Source organism: Dromaius novaehollandiae, chromosome 5 (assembly GCF_036370855.1).
Source record: "Dromaius novaehollandiae isolate bDroNov1 chromosome 5, bDroNov1.hap1, whole genome shotgun sequence".
In the NCBI taxonomy this organism is placed as follows: domain Eukaryota; kingdom Metazoa; phylum Chordata; class Aves; order Casuariiformes; family Dromaiidae; genus Dromaius; species Dromaius novaehollandiae.
The window spans coordinates 61,888,891-61,912,369 of record NC_088102.1 but is presented as its reverse complement, the minus strand read 5'-3'; the positions used below and the strand labels follow the sequence as shown (position 1 = coordinate 61,912,369).

At 44.6% G+C, this 23,479-nt stretch overlaps 4 protein-coding genes across 10 annotated transcripts in view; 1 reads left to right on the top strand and 3 right to left on the bottom strand.

Moving 5' to 3' along the window:
- The window catches only part of DENND2B (DENN domain containing 2B), a 189,086-nt gene extending 185,252 nt beyond the window's left edge, over positions 1–3,834 (bottom strand). For 2 of the 5 annotated variants that reach the window (XM_064513045.1, XM_064513047.1), the window contains exon 1: positions 89–573. The gene's annotated coding sequence lies outside the window, so the exon portion shown is untranslated. Of the gene's footprint in view, positions 1–88; positions 576–3,609 lie in introns of those variants that run through there. The other 3 variants (XM_026104458.2, XM_064513048.1, XM_064513049.1) reach the window with 3 other exon arrangements.
- Positions 3,835–4,114: 280 nt separating this feature from the next.
- On the top strand, positions 4,115–19,309 carry AKIP1 (A-kinase interacting protein 1). 3 transcript variants are annotated; one of them, XM_064513037.1, is made up of 8 exons: positions 4,115–4,215; positions 4,386–4,463; positions 4,677–4,799; positions 6,322–6,432; positions 6,744–6,794; positions 7,718–7,813; positions 10,902–11,143; positions 12,085–19,309. In XM_064513037.1, exons 1-7 carry the CDS (start codon positions 4,144–4,146, stop codon positions 10,905–10,907), a joined length of 537 nt encoding a protein of 178 aa, XP_064369107.1. In that variant the 5' UTR covers positions 4,115–4,143; the 3' UTR covers positions 10,908–11,143; positions 12,085–19,309. The 3 variants fall into 3 exon arrangements, with proteins under 3 accessions (XP_064369107.1, XP_064369106.1, XP_064369108.1); XM_064513036.1 differs by lacking the exons at positions 10,902–11,143; positions 12,085–19,309 and having other exon boundaries at positions 7,718–8,135; XM_064513038.1 differs by lacking the exons at positions 4,677–4,799; positions 10,902–11,143; positions 12,085–19,309 and having other exon boundaries at positions 7,718–8,135.
- Positions 11,347–13,634, bottom strand: C5H11orf16 (chromosome 5 C11orf16 homolog). The gene is made up of 3 exons (XM_064513029.1): positions 13,418–13,634; positions 12,022–12,792; positions 11,347–11,543 (listed from the first exon to the last, which is right to left on the bottom strand). The coding sequence occupies exons 1-3, from the start codon at positions 13,632–13,634 to the stop codon at positions 11,347–11,349; spliced, it is 1,185 nt and encodes a 394-aa protein (XP_064369099.1).
- Positions 19,310–19,412: 103 nt separating the features above from the next.
- On the bottom strand, positions 19,413–23,047 carry ASCL3 (achaete-scute family bHLH transcription factor 3). Its single transcript, XM_064513040.1, has 2 exons — positions 21,340–23,047; positions 19,413–19,983 (listed from the first exon to the last, which is right to left on the bottom strand). The coding sequence occupies exon 2, from the start codon at positions 19,964–19,966 to the stop codon at positions 19,424–19,426; it is 543 nt and encodes a 180-aa protein (XP_064369110.1). The 5' UTR covers positions 19,967–19,983; positions 21,340–23,047; the 3' UTR covers positions 19,413–19,423.
- Between the last annotated feature and the right edge of the window lie 432 nt (positions 23,048–23,479).

Sequence of the window (23,479 nt, the reverse complement as noted above, 5' to 3'; positions counted from 1 at the left end):
GCAGCCAGACCCCTCGTCCCCCCCCAGCCCCGCGACCGGGTCTCGGCAGGGGGCCGCCGACCCAGCGGCACCGCTCCCCGGCTCTTACCGAGGCGCGCAGGGGTGCGCTCCCGCCGCCGGACGCCTGCAGCCCTGGTCCCGCAGCCTGGGCAGCTGCAGCTTTTTTGAAGAAGCTGGGAAGAGGGAGAGAAAGAAAAGGGGGGGAGGGAGGGAAGGAGGAGGGAAGGGACTGAGATCGAGGGAGAGAGAAGTATGCAAAGGCAGGAAGTGGAGACGGCCACGGCCAGTGCGGGAGATTAATGGGAACCAGTCACCCGACAGCCAACAAAGAAACCTGCTCCCCCAGCGCAGCCCCGGCCCGGGCCGCAGCCCCGCCGCGGCCGGGCAGCCCAGCCACCGCCACCGCCGGCCGCGCTCAACCCCAGCCCCAGCCCCGCCGAGGGGTGGGCGCCGCCAACCCGCCGGCGGCCCCACGCCGGGGCCTTGCAGGGCGGGAGGGCGCGGAGCAGCCCCCGGCCGGGCAGGGCTGCCGCCCCGCGGGGGGATGCAGGGGCAGCGGGAAGACGAGGGGAAGACCACGGCCACTGTCCGACCGGTCTTCCTCCCCCGCCCCCCCCAAGGAGCTGAGCGGTATCGTTTTTTTTTTTTTTTTTTTATTTAAAAACTAACACTGCTCGATTCCTCTCTGAGAAAAGACGCTCGCCGGGGAGAAAGGAAGAGACAGAGAAAGAAAGAGTTTCCTGCGCACACGGACGGCGGGCCCGCGCCGACAGATGGTTTCAATCACGGGCCGGGGATGTGCGAGCCCCCCCGAGGGCGGCGGGCGCGGGGTGCCAGCGCTGCACCGCTCCTGCACTGCATTTTTGAGTTTTTCAACTCCTACTGATAGTTTTCGAGTAATAGTATCTATGGAGAAAGAGCAGGGGAGAGAGAGGAAGAGGCGCGTATACGGGCTTTATTCCGGCAGCTATAGTCAAATCCAGCCTGCGAGGATCGATCTTACTGATACCGATTTTGTAATGATCTGCTCCCTGGGGACTACAGTCCGAGTGGTCCAACCTGGAGTCCACAGCCCTCTGGTGTCGACAGCTAGGGCCATGCCCCAGCCGGGCTCCCTCTGCCAGCCCACTGGGTCCCGCACACCGCGGAAACACTGCAGTGCAAACGCCAGAGGATGAAGGAGGTCACTGAACGGCACAAGAGGCAAAGGCTGCCACCCCCATGAACGCATACTCTGCCAGTGTGAGCACAAACTGCATCTTCTGGGCCAGCTCCCGGGTACGCCCTTCCACGTACTTCTGCCAGTTTAACAGATGAGAACTCCGCACAAGATATATAATACAAATAATATAAAAAACATACAAAAGAGGACTGTACCTAACTGTTAGGTATGGTCATGAGTGTTACAGAATACAAGGAATACACCTAAATCTTGAAGTTTTACGTAAACATTAATGAAATAAATCACATTGCAATGTATTAGCAAATGGTAATAGGAACAGAAGAAATATAAAGAGAAGAGTGTCACATACTCCATAACTGGAAATAAAAATACCAACATTAAACATTTCTTGGATTTTAAGCACATGCTTACTTTCCTTCCATCGACCGAAATGGAATCTAAATGGTGCTTAGACAAACACTTGTGAGCTCTCCCTCACAAGGATACTTTCCTCAATCCACATCCAAGCACTCGAGAAAGGGCTTTCCTTAGCCTTCCCCAGCTCATAAACAAAATAAGGTATACTGTCTGAGGTACTCTGATCTGTCATCCCACACAACAAGGAAATCTGGTGTAAATGTCTGGCATTTCACAAACCTTCATTGTATTTCAAAGAATGAGTGTAAAAGAAGTAAGAGTAACTCTCATCTAGATTCTAATGTGAATGTGTGTTTCAAAGCAAAAGCTATTTCAGCTGTCAGCCTTCTTGGGGCATATGTATTTACTCAGCTGCAAAAGCAGTATTGTGTCACTGAACATCAAAAATGGTGGGAGTTTAAATTTCGACATACAAGGAATAATTTACCCCCTGAACAACAAGGTACTGCTATAAATACCTGGCAGGAACATAAAATAAATACAATTTTCTTTCCCGGTTAGGAAAATGACATAGGAGGCCTTTATATCCATCCTATATTTCAAGTATTCTACAAATGCAGCAAGACACCAATCCCATCCACCTCACTAGTAGACCAACAATAAAAAAGAAGAATGCTCAAAGAAAGATGCTCAACCTCTAATTAAGTAGGAAGTAGTCTATTTTGACTACTTCATCATCATGTAAAAGAAATGACTCAAACATACTGTTTTTATCAAATATTACTTTTCTTCCCCACTCATATTAGATTCAGTCCCCCAAAAGTTAAGCACCTCAGCAACCACCTAAAATTTCCACTGAGTAGATCTGATCTAAAGTTCAGCCTGTATTTAAACACTGAATTGGGGCCTTCAATGTATTTTATGAACTAACGGCCTGCAAACAGCTTGTTTATTACAGGAGCTGGCTGCTGCTCTAATTAAGCAACTGGAAGATGATAATAAAATGTAAACTAGAGAAGGATTATTTTTCTTGCTTGCCAGACAGATTACAACTAGCAGAGCTCCATAAACAAGAATGAAGGACTTGAAAAATCAGAGCCAACATGCCTACTTGTCGACTGTGGCCACGCTGCACTTACCATAGGATTTAAAAATAAAGAAAGTTTCTGAGCCTGTTTTGTCCTTAGTATGATCTCAGTGTAAGCAAGGTTAGAAAAGCCATAGAGTGGCTCTAATTTACATTTAGCCACAATTGCTTTCCAAGCCTGTTTGGTAGCTCAGAATAGTGACTGCAGCCTCACATGTTGAAGAGTTGATGAAGGCCTCAAACATACGCCTCTACCCTGCTGGAAAACCCTCCCAGGCTAGAAGTGGTTTCAAGGGAACAAACTTGCTTACTTGGCAAATCTTGCATGCAGTAGTGCCTCAGAGGCCAAAATGGTTTGCGTTTTCTCTCTACTAATCAAAACTAAAGGACTTTCCTTTGAGAGCACATGCAAAAATAGACAGTTTCCAAGCAAGCTGAACTTGCTGGTCACTTGGCACCCTCCTCTGTTAGCAATCCCTGTTTCACTCACCCACCTATCATTAGATACTGTAATTATTATTTTGTGCCTTGTAAATTAAATGGGAATACCACTTTCCATTAGACATGCCATCAGAAGAGAGTGTAAAATGCCCCCAAAACGGCAGCACCACTGTCATACTCCACCACAGCAACAGTATGAGCTGGCATTAGGCAAGGGTCTTTCAGGAGTCTGGATGCTGAGATATAAACCCTTATGGTATGCTGATACCAATCACCAGATGATGTTTATACCTCCACCAAGATATCCTGGTCATGTTTATATCTCATGCCAAGCCTGAAACAGCAATTTTTGGCTTTCCTGTGCTTTTTCTGGGTTTAGCCAGGCTGAGAATAATCTAATATCACCTTGCTCTTTCAACAGCCTCACAAGCTCAGCACCACCAAAAAGGCACCAGCTCAGTCCCCCTAACACCACTACCGATAACATAAAGAAAAGCATTTTTTAAAAGCCCCACCCCCACCGGGGACGGTTGTGCTTTACCTTAGGGCCCAGCGTGGTGCAGAGCCTGACCCGCCGTGGGGTGCTGCGGGACCAGGCCCCACAGAGGCCCCTCACATACACACTCTTGCACACATGCGCTCTTCTCTCCCTCTCACATGTGCTCTCTCCCCTCACTCTCTTCTCACCCTCTCACACTCACACATTCTCTCCCCTCACGCTCTCTCACTCTCACACTCACACTCTCTCTCCTCTCACTCTTTCCTCTCACTCTTTCACACTCTCACACTCTCTCCCCCCTCCCCTTCCTCTCTCTCACACTCACACACGTGTGTGTGCGCGCGCGCTCTATCTATCTATCTATCTGTCTGTCTGTCTATCTATCTGTCATGTCTCACACGCACCCCGGGAGCCACCAAAACCGGGGCACAGCGACGCCGACCACTGGCGCCGCAGCAGCGTCTCCTAACGGCTGCGTCCGTTAACGGCTGCCCCGGCCGGGGGGGGGGGGGGGAGGGGCGCGGCGCGTGCGCACTGTGGCGCGGGGCGGGGCGGGGCGGGGCGGGGCGGGCGGGGATGGAGCGCGCGCGGACGGCGGGGCTGGCGCGGGCCGTGCTGGAGCGCGCGCGGGGCGCGGCGGCGGCTGCGGTCAGTGCGGGGGGGGGGGCGCGCGGGGGGCGGGGGCTGTTCTGCGGTTGAGCGCCCGGGCAGCGGCGCGCGGCCAGGCCGGTCCGCGCGGGTCGCAATGGCGGGGTAGGCAGAGCTCGGGAGCTCCGCGCCGTTTGTGAGCCGCGGCGCCGCGCTGTGCTTGGTTGCAGGAGGCGGACCCGGAGCGCCTCGGCGCCGCCTTCGCCGCCGCGGCGGAGTTCATGGGCCACGCCGCCGGGCAGTGCCAGGTGAGCGCCCCGCCGGGCCGGGCCGGGCCGGGCCGGGGCCCCCGCGCGCAGCGGCTGCCGGAGCCGCGGTGGCGGCGGGCGGGTGGGCCCGCTGGGTGGTGGGAGCCGGGGGGCGCGAGGGGAACTCGGGGCGCGAGGCAGGAGCGGGAGAAACCCGGCGCTTCCGCTGCCAGCGCGGGGTGCTGCGGGTTCAGGGCAAGTCTGAATCTCCAGCAAAGCAGGAAGGACCCCGTTTGCCTTGTGTCAGTCACGTCGTCTTCAGGTCTGGGGTCAGCCTCCCCCTTCTACATCTGCGGCAGCAAGCTTGTTAGCCGCAGAGGCGAAGCCCGCCGTGAGGTGAGGGAAAAATGCTTGCGCACGTACCAGACGGTCAGCTCTTACATAACACCTTTACCATTTCCAGGCGCTGCATAAACAGTAACTGGTTAATCCTGAAACAATTTCAGCAGAACAGGGTTTTACACGAGATGAAATAGAAATACAACAATGTTTAGAGACTCGTCCCACGTCCCGTTAAGAATCCATAACAGAGCTGGAGTAGAGGCGTACGACTCCCACCCTTTTGCCTCGGCCTAGACGGTACCATTTCCAACGTCATCTCCAGAGAAGAAGGAGTTATAAAAGGATGGGGGGAGTTCTTTGACTCATAAGTTCTTAGTTTACAAAGGTAAATAAAAACCTACAGCAAAACATAATCATTTAGGCACTTGACTGAAGGCAAATGATTAAAGTTGTGTGATTTAGGATGAGTTCCTCAGAATCACTTAGGAGCCAAAGTTTATCCACATTTCTTGCAGGAAGATGCTTTTGATATTGACACAGTTACCTAAGGTTTGATTTCATTTCTTTGCTCTGTGCCATCACGTAAAATAATCCGGCTTGGCTCCTGTGGCACAGGGACGCCCTGCGAGGTGAGACCCAGTAGCTCAGAGCACCTGAGGTGTTTTGGGGCATAACTGCACAGCAAACCACAACACACACAGCCAAGCCTCTTGACGCACGCATAAACGCAAGGAATAAAGTAGAGCAATAGATTTGGAAATGAGAATTGCTGTCAGCCTTATCTGTGTTATGTTTAGCCTTGGCAATCAGACAGAAGGAAAATACAATGGAAAAATTTCATGATGGAAATGGAATACGTATTTGGGAACTTTTGGGTCCCTCTGATCAGAGGTAACGCTGCGGAGAGCTGCGTGGCGGCAGCAGATGGCAGCCGAGCTGTACTCAAGCATTTCGTTTGCAGCGGGGAGGGGAGAAGGGTCACGTAGCTTGGCTGCAGAGCCAGAAAAGGACTTCTGCGGAGTGAGATGCAGTTCTCGAAAGCACTGTGCTACTGGCACCAGCCTTGAAGGCGCTTTAGCTTCCTCACCAACTAATTTTCCAGCATTAACGTTTGCTCTGCTTGTAGAGTGCTGCTTTTGCACGTGGAGACCCTGTCTTCACTGGCCAAGCTGCAAAGCACTCGGCTTGCTGCAAAGTGCTTAGCTTGCCTATGCACGCTGGGAGGGCCCGCAGGCTGCGCGTTGCCTGAGGGGCCTCAGCAGGCAGCCCTGTCCACGGCCACCCTTCTGATTTTGCTCCAGACAAAACCGCAGTCGCTGTCTGATATTTCTGTGAACCACACTCTGAGGTGTCAGAGTCCCCGTGTGCGGTGCGGGGAGACAGGCATCTGAAACCAGGGCTGACGGCAAGGTGTCCTGGGGCATCAGGGTGTGTTTTCACTCTCAGTGAGAGCACGCCAGGTGACTAATGCAAAGGTCGGTAGCTGTGCAGTTCCCCGTTTAGTCGTGGATCTGGAGTCGTGAGAATGGCTGGGATGTTTCTCTACCTAATATTCTCCTTTCCCTTTGCTGCCCAGAAGTACTATAGCTTGGTGCCAGCCTGTAGATGCAAAGAGCACGAAATCAAACACATCTGCAGATACCACAGCAAGCAAGCAGGTGAAAAAGTGTTGGAGGCTGCAGAAAAAGTAAGTGCTTTCTCCCCTGTCCCCATGGTTATTCTTTCCCGTAACATGGGGTACTTTAGCATCTGTGATCCTTGCTTACGCAAATTTACGTTTAAATAGAAGGGGTCTGACATCAGACATGAAAGCCTGGAGCGACCTGAGCCTTCCTGTTAGTGGAGGGGGCGAAGTAAACTCGTAGTGGCACCAGTCAGTGTCATTTCAGCCCTTCTGTGGAGGGGAAAAGTTTCACAGACTTTAAGCAGCCCCTCTCTCAAGGGCTGAGTATACCATTTGTGGGGTACGGTCAGAAAACAGTATCTTTTTCTTTCCAGAAAAATGCAGCCTCTGTAGTGTGCAGTCAACCTAGAACTTGCCAACAACGTGTAAGTTTATAGATACTTTGATTTTAATTTTTAAATGGAGGTGTAGCATTGCCGTATCATTTTGCATCAAACTGTAGTTTAAAATTTATGATCAGGCAAAGAGATTTTGTGATGGCACAGAAGATACACCAGTGATGTAGCTGATGCATTCACAATCCTGGTGTATAGGTGAGCAGCAGAATTTGCGTATGGAGACTTGCACAATTATAAACCAGATTATAACATTCTGGCACATCATTGACTAAGTCTACTTTATATTTTGGACTGGTACAGAACATCAAGCAGAGCGAATGATCTTTAGGCTCCCTTTGATTTGCATGAACAACGATGATGTAGTAGTCCTCCCGCCTCACCTCATTTGTGTCCCTGACAAATTTTCTGTGCTGAAGAAAGGCATGCAGCAAAGGTGTGCAGCAGTGAGTTAGCCAGTTGTGCTCAGCCCTGATACAGTCTCTCTGAAGACTCCTCTTTCCTCAAAGGAGAGGAAAACCTTTCTATTTTTCATAGGCTAACAATTCACTGAATCAATTTTATTAGCATCTAAGCTGCAAAAGATGAGAAACATGGAACCTGTGCCACCATGCAAATTAATACAAGTACCTTGTTGTGTGGATGCTTTCTAGGTTTATGTTCAAAAATGTTTATTTTGACAAGTTTCAGTTTTGTGAGTGAGGTTACAGCATGCTGGTTATCATCATTGATAAAAATATTAGATGTAAGACTTTCAATATGGCACTTGCTATTTTTTCTACTGGATAGAAACATTTTACAATTCCCGCCATGCTGCCTGTATATTTTGAAAAATCTTAATATGTCCCTATAGCAGTTGAAATGTAATTTTTCTACCCAAAATTCAAAATGTCTGTTTTGGGGGAAAATTTAAGATCACAATCGGTAATGAAACTCTTTCTTTTTCTTTAAAGACCAGGAAGGCTTCCAAAGACATATACATTGAAGTTTCTCCTGGCACCTACTCTATCACAGCAACCTCAGAGGACATGGTGAAACAAACCCACGTGGTAAATGTCAGCGCAGGACAAAGCGTTGATTTAACTTTTGTTCTATGATGTTTGTTGTTTCTTGTCTATCACAGGAATAAAATACTAGGCTTTTTAATGCATACAGTGAACTATGCCTATCTTTCCCTCTTTTAGCACTTTAACAGCATTCTCTACTTTGGATCTGCATTTTTATGGCTTGTATATTTTATATCTAATGCAAATATATATACAGCCCACTTTGTACATTGATTTTATAAATATTTGTACATTGTGTGCCTTAATTCCAATTATGTGACTGTATAATTCCAATTAAAGATGCAATCAGTGGTGTAAAACACAACTTTGTGATGACAGCTTCTTTTGTATTATCCTCAGACAGAAACTCTATGTCATGTTCTTGAACACAGAGAGCCAAATCCCTGCAGTATGAATACAGATGTGCATGAGCTCCTGTGGACTGGCACTGACTCTAGAGCAGCTGAGGATCTGGCTCACAGCGTACCATATCTCTCTACTTCAATTATTCTGATAAAGTGCTAATGCAGTTCACTATCTGGGACCCCAGTTCAAGAAGGTGCTTAAATATGCCAAGTGTTCAGTATAGGCACGTAAACTATTGACAGGCAACCCACTCCAGTCCTACCTCTGTGCAGGCTCTTGCCTAGACTAACCTGCCCTTTTTCAGTAGGAGGTAAGGTACCCTGAGTTGCTTTGTGTTTCCTGCAGGGGAAGGTGCTGCTGAGCAACTGCACGCTGCAACTTATTTCTGAGTTAATATGCTATAAAAACATGAGCAGTCCCACTAATGAGACTCACTGGATGCTTACGTCTCCTGAGCAATCAGATTCCACATTTAGAATAAGTCACATGATCTATACATCTGTAATCTTAGCTAATGTTATTAAGGTTTCAGTTAACTTTGACAGGGATATAAAATTCAGTGGCTTGAATTCCAACTCTGAGTATTTTGTTGTTTGCCTCCACAGTAGCATGTCCTTTACTCTCTGCTTACTTTTCTCTTTTGTTTTCAATCTTGAAAGAAATACTTTCAGCTATCTGCTTGTATTGTTCCTCTATTCCTTCCGGCTTCCTACAAAAAGAAATTACTATGCTGCATTCCTCTGGCTGACTCCAGAGGACTGCAGACAAATTGGAGGGTTATTAGGCTCTTGCTTTGCATCTGGTCAAGCTTTCGGTGCTAATAGCTGTTTACCCACTCTCTCCAGAATTGTAAAGAGTTCAAGTCCAAATAGTTAGGAATTTAACGTAACACTAGCCTACCTCTAGAGTAAAGAATGAGGATGCTGAAATCCCCTGTGGATGGCAAGTTTCTCTGTTATTAAAGTGATAGTTATCCACAAAGCTATTCTAGAGAGAGGGAGCCTACAGCTGCCTACAGAGGGAGTGCTTAAATCATAGACTTTATTTGCTTAAGTAACAGTTACATGCACTCCGCCTGAAATTTCAGCTCCTTAACTTCATCAGCTGTACATTTATTAGATTCTTGTTGATCATGTCTTTCTCTGCTTTGTTGCAAGTGAGCTCTTTGCTGTTTTTCTCTTTTCCTGTCTGTCCTTTTCTGACAAGGTCCGTAGCCTCAGGTTTGTCCTCTCCTGCGCAAGTTGTTTTGCCTTTATCATTTGACTCTGTCTTGCGCTTTTGTATCTTTGTTTTCTTGATGCTGCAAAACCTTCCTGGAGGACAGGAAACAAATCTTCCAGAAGTCTATTCTAAAAAAAGCATCAGTGTCTAACTTTTGCTTTCCTGGCTGTAAAATAGGTTCATCTGCCTCATATATAGTTTTAATAATGGCATAATTTCTAATACTAGTGCAAACTGTTCTGCTGAAATACAAATATGTTTTGATAAGACCGTAGGATTTTCAGAAGCTGCTAGGCTTCGACCAAACTTTGCTCCTGTGAAAGTTGGTGGGAGTTTTTTGTTGATGACAGCGGGAGGACACTAGCCAGCACTGAGCACTTCTGGAAAGCCTGCTCTCCAACCAGGCTTGCTTGTTGCAAGTGCTGTGTTACGTATTTCCAAAAGATAATCAAGTTGCTGTGGATGCAGTCTGTGTTACAAGACAAAACTGTTCTGCTCTCTCAAGGGATGGCTGTGTAGCTTTCAGATACTCTTATTCCTGTTAAATGGCCTTCAGTGTTTTTAAGCTCTGTCCTCTTACTGCACGGACATGTTGTGTCCATTGTGGTGATTCATGCTGCAGGGCCTGGGCTAGAATGAAGACACTCTGGTTTCTTTTTAGTTTTACCAAAAGGCAAAGCATGTCACTTCAGCACACAGATATGACACCTGTTAACATACAGGATGTCTGTCTGGGGTTTCGAACTGACATAAAAGTTGCATGTTCCTAGAAAAAGTGAATTAGTTACAAAAGCGTATAACATGCATATATTATGATCATTTAAATAATAGAATAGGAAATGTGCAATTAAGAAGTTTGTAACGTTCTGCTCAAAATTAATGTGTATAATTGTGAGAGCAGAGCACATACTCGTGTATTCTTGTTCACTAAGTCACACTGTGAGCAAATTAATCTTTTCCTGAAGAAAATCATGCAAGTTTTGCAAGTTCAAAGCTTTACTCTAGTCAGCTCACAGTAGCAAGAAAATGAAGGTGAAAATGAACAGAGGAGCTAATACATGATTTATGACGTATAATTTGTTGTTGTGACGTATAATTTGTTATGACGTATAATTTTATGACGTATAATTGACGTATAATTTGTAATATGACGTATAATATGGTGCTCTTATGCAGAGCAGTGTTTCTGTTCAGCTTGCCATGCTCTTTCATGTTCCCCTTCTTCCTCCTAGCTTTTTTCTTCCTTTTTTCAGTGCATGCTTTTTTTGGCATTCATGTTCTAATTGATTTTTTTTCCAAGTTTTTCTAAAACAGGAGGGGCCTCGTGGCTGAAAGAAATAAAGCCTAAAAAACAGGTCCTTGTTCTTAGGTGTGATACGGTTTGTTTATTCCGAATCCCCTACCTTTAAAGTAGCAATCTTCTGTCTGCCTGCTGCTTGTCAGGGAGGAAGAGAAGATACTTGGTAAAAACTGTTTGCTAAAAATAGGTATTTCTATCTTTCAGAAATAGAGGCCATGACTATCAGAGCTTGACTAACAGAGCCCAGCACCCTTCCAGACTGCACCTAGGAGTTACTGCACATAAGTTTTCTTCCGCTGTGTTTTACTGCTGCTGAAGGTCAGAGCTGTCCATTTTCAGGGCCACTTATATAGGAGTCCCCGCTTCCCATAGGCCTTAACTGGGTTGATGTCAACGGGCATTTGGCTGGTTTCTGAAGATACAGTCTTTGTTGAATGCTCACACAGGTGGGATTTCTTTGTTTGTTTGTTCTTGTTTTCTGGTGGTAGTAGTAGTGGGGTTCCCTCCCCATTATAAAATTGAGGGATGGCTTTAACAGACAATTGACTTGGGGCAATGTTTTTTTCCAGCTAAGCCTCAGACACTTAACAAGAATATTTCTTCCATTCAAACAAATGAAATGCCTAAGTAAATACAGTATTAATACAGATTACCTTACCTTCGATGGTGGTTTGAAATCCTGGTAGGTTAAGATTTCTTTCATTGTGAGTTGCCCTGTGGGAGGCTGCTCAATGATTTCAAACATTGCACTCTGATTAGCTGGGGTAGCACCGGACCTGTCCGCAGCAGCGATGCCTTTGCATTCCAGCTCGCCCTTTGCGTATGAGCTGCTGTGAGTGCTGATTCCTGGAGGGAGGGAAATTATATACGTCTAAGCCTTATGAAGAATAAAACCTGAACTGCAGTTGAGAAACATTCATTTAAGAAGAGAAGAAAATGCACTTTAAGCCTGAAAAGAATTTTTTTCAAGTGGTTTATTCTGCATAGACTAGCTGTGAAGGTTAATGAAGAAGTTAGCAGCATAAAAAGCATGGGAAGATGATGGGGAAGGAACTCAAGAGTGGCATATCTATACTTCCAAATACAATTCATTTTTCTGGTAGTTTTCCATTGGATGAGTTACCAAAAGAAGAGCTAGGATGCAGGAGAAGTGTTGGGGAGGGAAATATATTGTATCAGAGGCTGATATGCAAGTTTGTAATATCTATACCAGTTAACTACAGGCGAAGTGACTGCCCAGCTGAAGGGGCACCAGAGCACACCAGTTACCTCCCTCTGGCTGCTTCCTCCCTATGAGTCTGCTTGTTTGTGTGTTTTAAGGTACCTGAATTACTGGGATGGGACTTGTGGTGGCTCCTTTTCCAGTATTTCCACTTTGGTCTTGCAGACTCCTTTAGCCTGGGCTTCTCAAGAAGACTGGAGTCGGTGTTAACAGCACTGTCCATCATAGTGCTCTTAGTGGGGAACGGCTCCAGGTCACGCTCCAGATCAGAAGAGAGGGAAGATGCAGCAGCTGCTGCTGCTTCTTCTTGTTTGGGACCTTCCAGGCCTAGAAGGCATGAAGAGGGTTTCCTGCTGGGCTCTGCCTCTTCCTTCTCTCTCGGAAGGACCAAAGACCGGGAAGGAAGAGGCCACCAGGCATCAGCATGGGGATGGCAGCAGCAGATGCATCTTGTGGGTACTGATGAGCAGCATATACCACCACCACAGTGACAGTGAAAATGTGGCCAGCAGAGCAAGCCACGCTTAGTGAGGCTATCTACAGTACAAAGAGGAATGGGGACTGTTACAGGACTGCAGGAAAAAATACAAGAGTTAGCGTCAGGATTTTCTCTGGGCTTCAGTCTGCTGGTGAAGGGCATGTGGATCATCTCTACAGTCCTCTCCCACCGGCTGGGAGGGATCCACAGTGCCACACCTAGTGGGAGTTTCCGTTTCTTGCCGTTCCAGAACCGGACCGTAATCTCTTCATCTTCTGAGGCTGTTGAAAGAAAAGGTACGCGGCCGTAAGCAGCTGGTCTGCCTGTGGCGCACACATACTTTCTACTCCCGTCAGCAGAGGAACCAGCTATCCCCCCTCCCTCTGCAGCGCCTCATCGCAATGTCATCGGAGGTGGCGTGGCAGCTAAGACACTGTCAGCGCAGCGACAGGCCTGGCAGCATCTTTCCTCCCAATTTTTCATCAAATGAGCAAGTAAACGCTGACTGAGTAATTTTTGTTGTTGCTGCCAAAGTTAGCAGTAACTTTCAGAGAACATTTTACCAGTATTTTGATAAGTCAGTGGAGCCTGACTGTCAAGTATGGGAAAACGAACGAGCTGTTGAAATCGCATGCTTGGATGATAAAATCACCCCCGAGGTGTATCATTAAGTAAAACACAAGCATTATAGCACAGAGGATGCCTCCCGAGAGCTGCTGCATTCGGATCCCTCGGGAAAAGGCAGTTGTCCTTCACACAACAGACACACCCTTGCTCAAGCAGACAGGATATAACCCATCAGCAGACGGAAGATGACGTTTTTATAGGTCACAGCTTCCTTAGGGGTAAACTAGCCAGGTTACACGGAGGTATCTATCAGCAAGTCACATTAGCTCCTGGAAGGCTTCAACAACAAACCGTGGACTGCTCACTGGTGCTTCAGCACCACCACTGCTTTTATCTGAGTCTCACTCACCTTCCCGAGCAAGGCAAGCAGGAGCAGGGCAGCATCTTCCTTACCTCGTAAGGGATCCCGTGTCTCAACGCCCATGAGGACAGTCCCTGGGCCGTACCTCACCATGTCTGGTTCCCAGGGGGCCAGCACTTTGTCTCCAGGGAGTAAGGAGTGCTTCATACCGTCCACGTATTCCAGAATATCATCCTGCGTTGTTTTTTGCACAGATACTGGACACTTCCCATGTGCCACAAGTGGTTTGGCGAACTCTACCAGGAACATTCCTCCTTCACTCTGTTACCAGGATCAAAATAACAGCTCCTCTGAAAAACACTGCATTAGCAAACCATTCTGTGTGGCTTTTTAGGCCAAGGCAGAGCACCAAGCAAGCCTAAACGTTAATTAAACAGCGCGTGGTAGCAGTCCTGAATCGAGGCAGCCAGAGAGCGCTCTGGGACGCTCACCGGACAGCAGATGGAGCGTACTTACAAGCAGACTTACAGATTCACAACAGCCAGGATCTGTACTTTCTTCCCCAAAAGAAAATGCTACCAAATGAGTACAACTGGATTTCGCAAACCACACTGCATGCACCACGTAACAAGGGACACTGAACCTGTTCAAACCTGCTCTTCAGTCATGCCCACGTCCTTCCTCATTACATACAGCCTTAACTCACCGCTTTTCTGAGGAATTGAAATTGAGGCCTGTCCAGAGGCTTTCCATCAACAACGAAATGAAGCACTGCCCTGTTCTCGAGAAAGAATAGGCTTTTTTCTGTTAAGTTTGAAGTGCTAACAAACAAATGAATTAAAGCTTTCACTAACATCTCTGAAAAGACGCCATGGCATTGGTCTGTAGCTGACTCGAGCTGGAAGTGTATACATAACACACTTACGCTTTTCCTGTGCTATTGATGGTTATGTGTCTATACACAACAGTAGCTGGTACGCTGTTCACAACAACACTGACACTGGCTGGATCTGGCTGAACACCCCGCACAGCAGAAACCGATGGCCTGTCCTGGCAAGGCGCACAGCAACGCAGCCCTCGCCAGAACCGAGAGGCTGAGGACACTCACGGGTTACGTTCAAGAGGGGCAAAAGGCAAGCTCCCCAAAACCAAAGAGCTGGTGGCGACAAACCTTAGGTTTAAAAGCAAAGATCTCCTAGCTGAGCTCAGGAGACGTGGAGGGGAGCAGCAGTGCACCCGACACTTAAAGCCCACTTTGAATTAGAGTGACAGGATGGACGAAGAATCCCGACAGGGAGTGCAACAGTCACGACAGCCCAGCCTGATGAAAGCACGCAAGATCTTCATGAAGTCTCCAAACCAGAAATAGCAACATACTTGGCGCCTCCAAAACGAGAGGGATTTAGCAGCCCCTCTGGCACAAATAGCCGCTTTTCTTTATAGAAAGGTGGGCAGGCCCCCAGCTTCTGCACAAGCTAACGACCCCTGACACGCGCCTCCCGTTAAGGAGCGGGTGAGCACAGCTTGGAATCAGGCACATTAGGAGCCCCTTTATGGGGTTTTTAATGCACAGAATCAACGTAATCACGAATGGAGGCCGCCCTTGCGATTTGTTCTCTCATTCCTGCAGCAGCTGAACCCCACGCGATGCCTAAGGAGCTTCTGATGGCTCCCGTGACTGCTGCTGGACTACGTCCACCACGCTCAGTCCTTCCTAGCACTCAGAGGTGCAGCGAGCGTTAACAAGGGGGACCATGCGGTCGCAGTGAATTCTACCCAGCTCTTCTGACAGAGCTCACTGGGTGACCCTCCTGGTTCCTCCGACGAATAGCCCTGCCTCCCACTGTGCACACCGTATTGCAAATACTGACACGGCCACGCAGAGCAACAGTCACTCACCTCTAGCTCCTCTTTTACTGTACCACGGTAATAAAATCCATCGCGTTCGCCTCGCACCAGAACAGGGACATTGCTAGCTAAGGCAGCTGATCTCGCCAATACACTCGGCCTCTTCCACGCTGCATCAGGGGAAAGGAGGCAGCGGCTAATCCATTGGCACCTTGAATAAAAGAAAATGGATCAGCACTGAGAGAAAGTAACTTCTATAGGTCAAGTGAAGGAATCTTATAATCTTTGAGAACTGGATCATTGCGCCTGATTTTGTAGCATTCCTGCAGGTCACAGCAAGTAGAAAGAAATGGAAAGCTTAATTGTGCAGGGGGAATGCCTTGCTCTTGAAATAAAACCACCAGTGCCTGTTTTTGCAGACCTCTTAGGCTTGGGATCTAGAGGAAGTGTGCAAGGAAGATGCTGGAATCCCAGGCTAGCATAACCTACACTAGCTGCTTTGCAACTTATGTGGCAAGCCGAAGGAGCCCTTAAGAGCAGGAGAGAGAAAGGATACGCCTGCAGTGAAGAGCACAGCTTAGATGCACCTGAGTACTATGGCTGATGGTTTATCACAGGGCATTTCATTCAGAGAACATCAGAAAAGTAGAAAAGTAAAAAATAAAGCTGCTGGTTGATGACGGGTACAGGTTCAAAACAACAACAACAAAAAAAACCTGGCGCAAAGCACTGGAACAATTTCACAGAAGATGGCTGCTGATGCAAGATGCTTTCATTTATCTGAATAATATAAAGGCATGTTTCTTTGATAGCAGGCTTACTCCAGGCTTTGCTTTTCATAATCTCCAGGGTAGCAAATCACTTTAGTCAATACCATCTAAAGAATCGCTGGGGAGGAGGGGGGAAATGGTGGTCACATTTTATTAACCTGACATGTTCCAGTCTGTTTTTATCCTATTAGATATCATGAAAAGGAACGAATCACAGATCAAAACAAGAACTTAATTTTACCTCCAGGGGGTGAGGGGCTTGGTGATCCAGGCAGGATGCACTAACAAAGAGTTCCTGCAGCAGGGACTGACAGTAGATATGACATTGTAGCACGAGAATTTGTCCAGAGCTGTCATCGCACTGCAATACTTGTGATTTGTAGGCAGAAATCCTTTTGAACAAGCCATTCCTGCAGGAGCAGCTACCTGCAAAACTAAACCATGATCTGTTGGTGCTTGAGAAGAACACAGACTACACACCGGCATTTCCAGCACCAGCAAATGCTTCCCAGTGTGCCTCAGGACTCCACAACTTGTATTAATTGATTGTTTTCAGTGAAAAGAAAGAATGCAAAACATCCAGACTGGAATCTGGTCAGATGAACCCATATCATCAACGTCAGTGATCTTCAGTCTCTCAACCCCCTACATGGTAAAGTGACAAAAACACCCAGAGAAACTAGAAATGCTATGAAATCTCCAGAAGAGCAACGTCCTCTCCTCCCTCCAACTTCTGTTTCCTTCTGTAACATTCAGCCCTCTCTTACACCTACGCTCTCCTCAAAAGCTTCTTTCTATGCTGTCCCAGCCAAACCTTCCCTGTTTTACAAGCTGTAGCAAAAACTGCAGCTGGAGTTGACATAGCTGAGTAAACGTGACTGTTTCTGAATGTAAAGTTAGATTACAGTTGCCTGTTACTTGTTTTATTTATAGTGATGTATTAAGAAGAAATATTTTGATCTTCAAGCTGTCCTGTCAGGTTTTATAACAGCAAGATTATGGCTTGCCATGAGAAAGAAAGAGACGCACAGCTTTGACAAGTGGAAACTATTCAGAGCCTGTCACAGTGAGGTTCGTCTGCTAATTTGAAAAAATTTAGTAGACAGGGTTCCATCCCGTTTTTTTTTTTTTATATTGCTTAGAGATGCTTAGCACGCTTACGGTAAAATTTGGAATAGAAACTCAATGAGATATACATTTGAAGTGCCTTATTTACTTTTAAAAAATAGTTTAAGCTTTCATATTAGGCACTTTTGAAAATGTTTAGCTTTGAATATTATTCTGTCTCTTAGATAGCAAAAAGAAAGATATGAACTAGGACTATTTTTTATGAGTTTCTACAAACTCATTACACACAACTTCAAAAAAATTCATACACCAAACCCAACAAGAACTACAAGTAGATTAACCGCTGTAAAATGCGTCTTTAAATGAGAAAATCATTACAGTATGCTCACTTATTTCACAACTACACAAATTTCCATGCTATTAAACAAAACAAGCTAGAATCAGTAATGCTTTCCGAATACATATAAGTGTCAATTCATTTAAGCCCACTTTCAAGCCTTTTCAGTGCTGTAACTGCTGAGGAGAGCCAGGTCCCCTTATTTATGTATAAAACAAGACTGTGGCAAAGGTAATCTGTAGCGCTTTATGAGATTTTCTGGATAGCTCCAAGCACTTAAACACAGCAGTATTTTGAACTTACCAGCTATTGATAACGCTAAATCTCATCACTTTGGATGTAGTCCAGACGCAAAAGTCTTGCCCTTTTGCCTGTTTGATGCAAGAAACCTTTTGCTGCCACTGTTCTCTAGTTACCAAGGAGGTTGCTATAGCCATCGCTAACAGGAACTGACGTGTTGATCTTAACAGTTAAAAACGAGGGGAACTCAGCTGCAGGGTGACCATTCGTCTGCCACTTATCTACACGCTTTTGAACTCCCATACACGCTTCTGTTGATCCAGATATCCCATCAAAGTCTGCCAGGGGCAGAGAATGGATCATGAGAGGGTATAGTGTCCTCTAGCATTTTTTTGCATGGCCAAAATAGCATTATATGAAACTCTGTGATTCAGCTGAAAAAAAAAAAAGTAGGATTACAAGTATATCGGTTTGTAATGTGGACAGAAGGGTTGATGCTGAGACAAGCTGGGGTCAAATCACTCTACAAGTTTTCCCTTTTCATAATAACAGGAAAAAATCCAAGAATTCTCTTTTTCTTCAAAGAGAGTATGTATCAAAAAATGCCAGAATATCATGCAGGAATTTTCCTGTTAATCTCTGCTGTGGTCTCTAATCCCCCTTTTTCCTCCTTAATAAATGCTAGCGCATGAGGGGATTAATTGCATTTTGTAGGCATTTTTCAGTTCACTTCTATAAAAGCAACAGAACAGAGGAGATCAGTGGCTGCATTTAGGGACAAGGATAAAGCAGCAGAAGTCTGTCACCATTTTCTCTACATTCTGCTACACCCACACATTAACCACTCTCATGCGGTCAGCTGCATTTTTGTTTAACAGCAATAAAACATAGCCCTTACAAATAGCAAATGTTCAGAACGCTTTGCAAGTTATGAGATAAACTCTTTACCATTTTCACCTAAGTCTGCTCTAGATCACTTGGCTGAAACCGTCAGTAGATAGCACAAAGAAACAGATTAGAGAGAAAAAAGACCACCCCAGACCTCAACCATTATCAGTGAAAGTGCTGAAGAATTTCTGTTGCAGGATATAATTTTCAAGACCTGCTCTTGCCAACCCTCTTCACACTGTGTATTGTGTGAGCAGTTCTAGTAACTTGTAAGGGCACTCAAGAGCTGAAGAAAAATCCAGTTTTCAACAGAAATTAAGACAAGCCAACAGTTTTTAATGAATAAAAGTATTGGTTAATAAGAAGGATAGAATTGCACTTGCAAGACATTATGCTCTTACTAAGCTTGTAACCATGCTTCGGAGAATTGCTCTCCTCCTTCCCCTCAAACCAATTCATCTTTTCTGCTCACTTCTAACAACATTCCTAAGGACTTTTAGACTCCTCCTTGTTTTGTAGGAAAAACACTGGCAATTAGAACAAAAGTCTTTAAGAAACTGCATGCAGGAGTAAACCAATAACATCACTGAAAACAAAAGGAGCTCAGTCTCACCAGTGGAAACAATGTATTTTATTTAAAAACATGCAGGGTGTGATGGCATATAGTTACTTTCCTTGTATAGGTATGCATTTTTGGTTTGGTAAGAATTTCAGACATGTTTTCCAATTTCAATGAATTAACTTAAGCCACCCAGATGCTATTTCCCCAGTTGTCTTTTTTATAGCTAACTGTAGTTACTATCTGTGAAATTAAAACTCTTCTTCAGGTTAAATACTGATGTGTGATATGATCTGCTCCTAAAATGCGTGAAGAACATGCATGCCATTAATAATATAGTGGTTATTAGGTTCCTGGACAGGATAACTTTTGCTTGGTTTGGAAGAGTTTAGACAGTCTTCAAAAACTGGTTTTGTTTGTTAGTTGCTTTGGGTGCTTGGCTTGGTTCCATGATCCTTTTTTCTGGCACCGCAGATTCACTGTACAGAACAGACTGTAGGTGGCTAATGTATTTTATCGCAGCGCGGAGTGTCTCTACTTTACTGAGTCGTTTCTCTAAGTATTCCTCAGGTAGATGATGCCTCAGTTTGGCATATCCTTCATTGACACATTTAACTCTCTGCCTTTCCCTTTCATTCCTCTTTCTGATGAAAGCTGGCCCGTAGGAGTACTCACTTCTGCTGTAACTGGCATGGGGAAGTTGATAGGGAAAGGTGCAGGACTCGCTGTAGAAGCTCTCCGTGATGAGATGCTCCGGCATGAAAGGAAGGAATGACAAATCTTCAGAGCAAGTGACCTGGTTTGCTGTTTCTGGGTACACATGAAATGTAACCACGGGGTCTGCACAGAAAGACCTCATCAGCTGTATGCGCTGAGTGTCACTACAGATGGACAACTTGTCCATGAAGTTACAGTAGCTTTTGCCATCCATCAGGTTCGGCAGTTTACCTGGAGATGTATAATTACGTAAGTTTAACAACTCACATTTAACAGTAAAGAAAATGAAACAAAACAAAAAAACCCCATTCAGCTGGACTTAGCAACACTTGGCATTACTGATGTTTTCCAGGACAGACTTTTAATGCATTTGCAACATTTCAGAGTGATCTTGGAAGATCATTACATAAAGCAGACCATGTTCCATTTGAACATACAGGAGGGTGCAAACCAGCACCACAGATAAAAATTCACTACAGATTTTAAGAAAATAAAGCCATCAAAGCCTCCTAAAGGACACAGCAAAGTCTCCCTTGACCTCAGATTTAGAAAGGAAGAGGAACTTCCTTTATACCTCCCACACAGATCTTGCTTACTCGGATTCCACTAAAACTTATATCCCAGAAAAAACAGGCCAACATCTGAGATGTTCTCTCTACCTTCTCCTCTCTCCAAAAAAATCCAGTCAACAGTTCAAGTAAGAAACTCCCTACCCTTACCAAAAGCCTTTTACAGCACACTACTTTTTCTCTCTATTCATTTGATGTCTCACTCATTGTCTTTAGTAGATAGAAAGCTTGGGCAGGGAAGGGATCACAATCTTAATCTTATGCCTGTCAGGTACTGCATCCATTCTATGTAAAAAGTTTTACAAAAAGGCTAAAGGATGAATTCTTGCTAAACCTGGTATATCCTTGGGTCCCCATGTTCCTGCACTTACCTGTATATTAAACACAGATATAAAATACTAAATATGATACTACTGATAAGTGATTAATTACAAAAGGATCAATTTATTAGCTGATATTAAATGCAACCCCCCCCCAAAAAACATCACATCCTGATCACATTCCTCCAGTTATAACCTGTTTTACTAAGGAGAAGGGATTCTACACAGTGCTTAGAGCATTGCTAGAAACCTGTAATTCAGAGTGGCCCACTAAAAACACATACCCTCTCTTCAGAGCAGCACAGCAGGCATAACTACTTAAATCACACATATTTATTAGAAAGATAACTTTTCAGTGTCTCATAGGAAGCTACCTTACAGTGCCTTCCCAATAACATTATATAACAGTTGAATCTCAGCATATCGTAACGATGGTTTTGTTACCTAACAGCTACTTAAAAATACATGCAAAATAGCTAATGTTAACTTAAAAAAAAAAAAATAGTGTGATTCATCCTCCCTGATGGGGAGCAATACCTGCCTACACAGAATCCAGCCAGACATGCTCTTGCTTACCATTCACTTTCTCATCTATATGTTGCTCTCTATAAAACACCTAGGTTTTATTACACCCTCTGTAACAGAAAAGCCACCTGAACATTAAGTAGGTTACTGGAAAGACAGATTCCACTACTTACAAGAACCTGAACAAAGCTTCAAATGTTCAGACCAGAGCTCCACAACATAAACGGGATTCCCTTAATCCTTCACAATGACACAGAGAGATTTTAACAAGCCTTCTGAGAATTTCACACCTGCCAGTTTTAATAGGGAAAGAATTGTCACTCAGTGTTGGCCTATCCTCATACCATATTCCATCAAAATACGTCTGTATTCAGTGTCATCCATTTCTCTAGTGCAATGGATCTCAATACAGAAATCCTGTGAGTTGCGTATTCATTTATAGCATGTGGTTATACAAGAGTCACATACATCTTAAAAACAGATGCTTCTGTAGGCCAGTAGCATGAACACACATTCATTATAAATTACTATGCATACAGAAAGATCAGAGGTGAACACATATACTCATTATAAAAAGAAAATAGTAGACAGTCATCTTTCCCTTCGCTAATATTACATGTTGGGTTATTCTTTTTTTCTACTGTAACATAACGTAAACACATTACCACAGAATAAAGTCTGCTATATAGCAAAAAAAAACCTTTATAGCAAAGGTGTTTTTATATAGCAAAAAAACCAAAACCCCCTCAAAAAGCAATACTTGCAGCATTGGTTGCTTACCACTCACACTTCTGCAGCACAACAGCATTCCACAAAATCTGCCACCTTACTGTCTGTACAAAGTGCAAAATTCAAGTGCTAGAATTGTCTTCCTGTGACTACAGACTCACCAATCTTCAGATGAAAGTAAAATCCAAGGAAACAAGGCGTGCTATTTTAAAACTGATGAATAATATCTGAATGATATTAAAGAAAAGTAGTTAATATTTTCCATTTTTCATACATCACATGTAATCAAATAATAGGTCATACTAGACACAAGTCATTAAAAAGCTAGGGAAGCATTGAAACTGAATAGCTGATAGAAGTGATTTACAGAAACACGGATATTCAGTGAAGACCTATTGCTAGATACAGCAATATGCAAGTCTCTTACCTGAATTATGTAGCTTGTTCCACTGAGTCAGTGATTACTGTAATTTATAGTGAACTGACAATATGCAAAGTAGCTTACAGTTAGACCCGCTCATTTCTGGTTTGGCTTTTCCACCCACACCATACCTATGATGGCAACAAATCCTGGCAGGGAGAACTAGAAGTTTTAAAACTCTGTTGAACACAACTGGATTACCTCAGAAAGTAATCAGGAATGTGTTTTGTTTACTTCCTGTTTGCATTCTCTTGCAGTTCGCTAAAATGGTATTGTCATTTTTTTGGAATTTTGAACTTTAACGTCTGAATATAACAACCAGCTAGAATTTAGTTAAGAGTTTATCATTACAGTGAACACACATATCAATGTTTGAATAAGAATATGGGTTAAATTGCTATTAGATTTTATGACCGCATCACAAGATCTACTTCAACTACTTTGAAGTTCTGTGTTCCTATCCCAAACCTTAATACTGAACCCAAGTCTTAACCCTTTTTCCTTCTTTTTCATGCCATTTGGGGAGAAGAAACTGCTCAGAAACCCTCTTCAGGGTTAGAAGGGAAGAGGTGCATTCCTGATGGTTTCAGAGCAGCGTGCTTTGTGACTAGTCTCTAAGCTTAAGCCAGGAATTGGAAAGACTCAGCTGATTTGCAGCACCTTTGTCTACAGCTTTTTCAAGCCGATATTACTGCATATTAACAATGATAAACGAGTTACTGATACTTGTACCAAGTAAATGAGTTTGATGCTAGTACCAATATCACATTTTAGCTGGAATGTCAGTGCATAAACACACACATTTTCATAGCCTCCATTTTAAATGCAGAAAGTCAATATTTATTTAGAAGGAATTTGGGATGGATTTATCTCCAAAACAGAGGTGGGGACACACGCAGTCAACTTAATATCCTCAAATTTAATCTTCACTATGCCCACTTTAATTTTGGGAAAGTTCCCTTAATCTTAAGGGGTATAAAGCTTTCTAATAGGCCTCTAATAAAAGTCTTTATAGAGGTCTACAAGGGAAAAATTGAGAACATGAAGCAAACAGCAGTAAGACAGATGTTTTAAAACTCTGCTTAAACTTAGAATCAAAGCATGAGGCAATCAATCTATATAGTAGTTCTATATATTCATCACTATATACTTGTCCAGGGAAC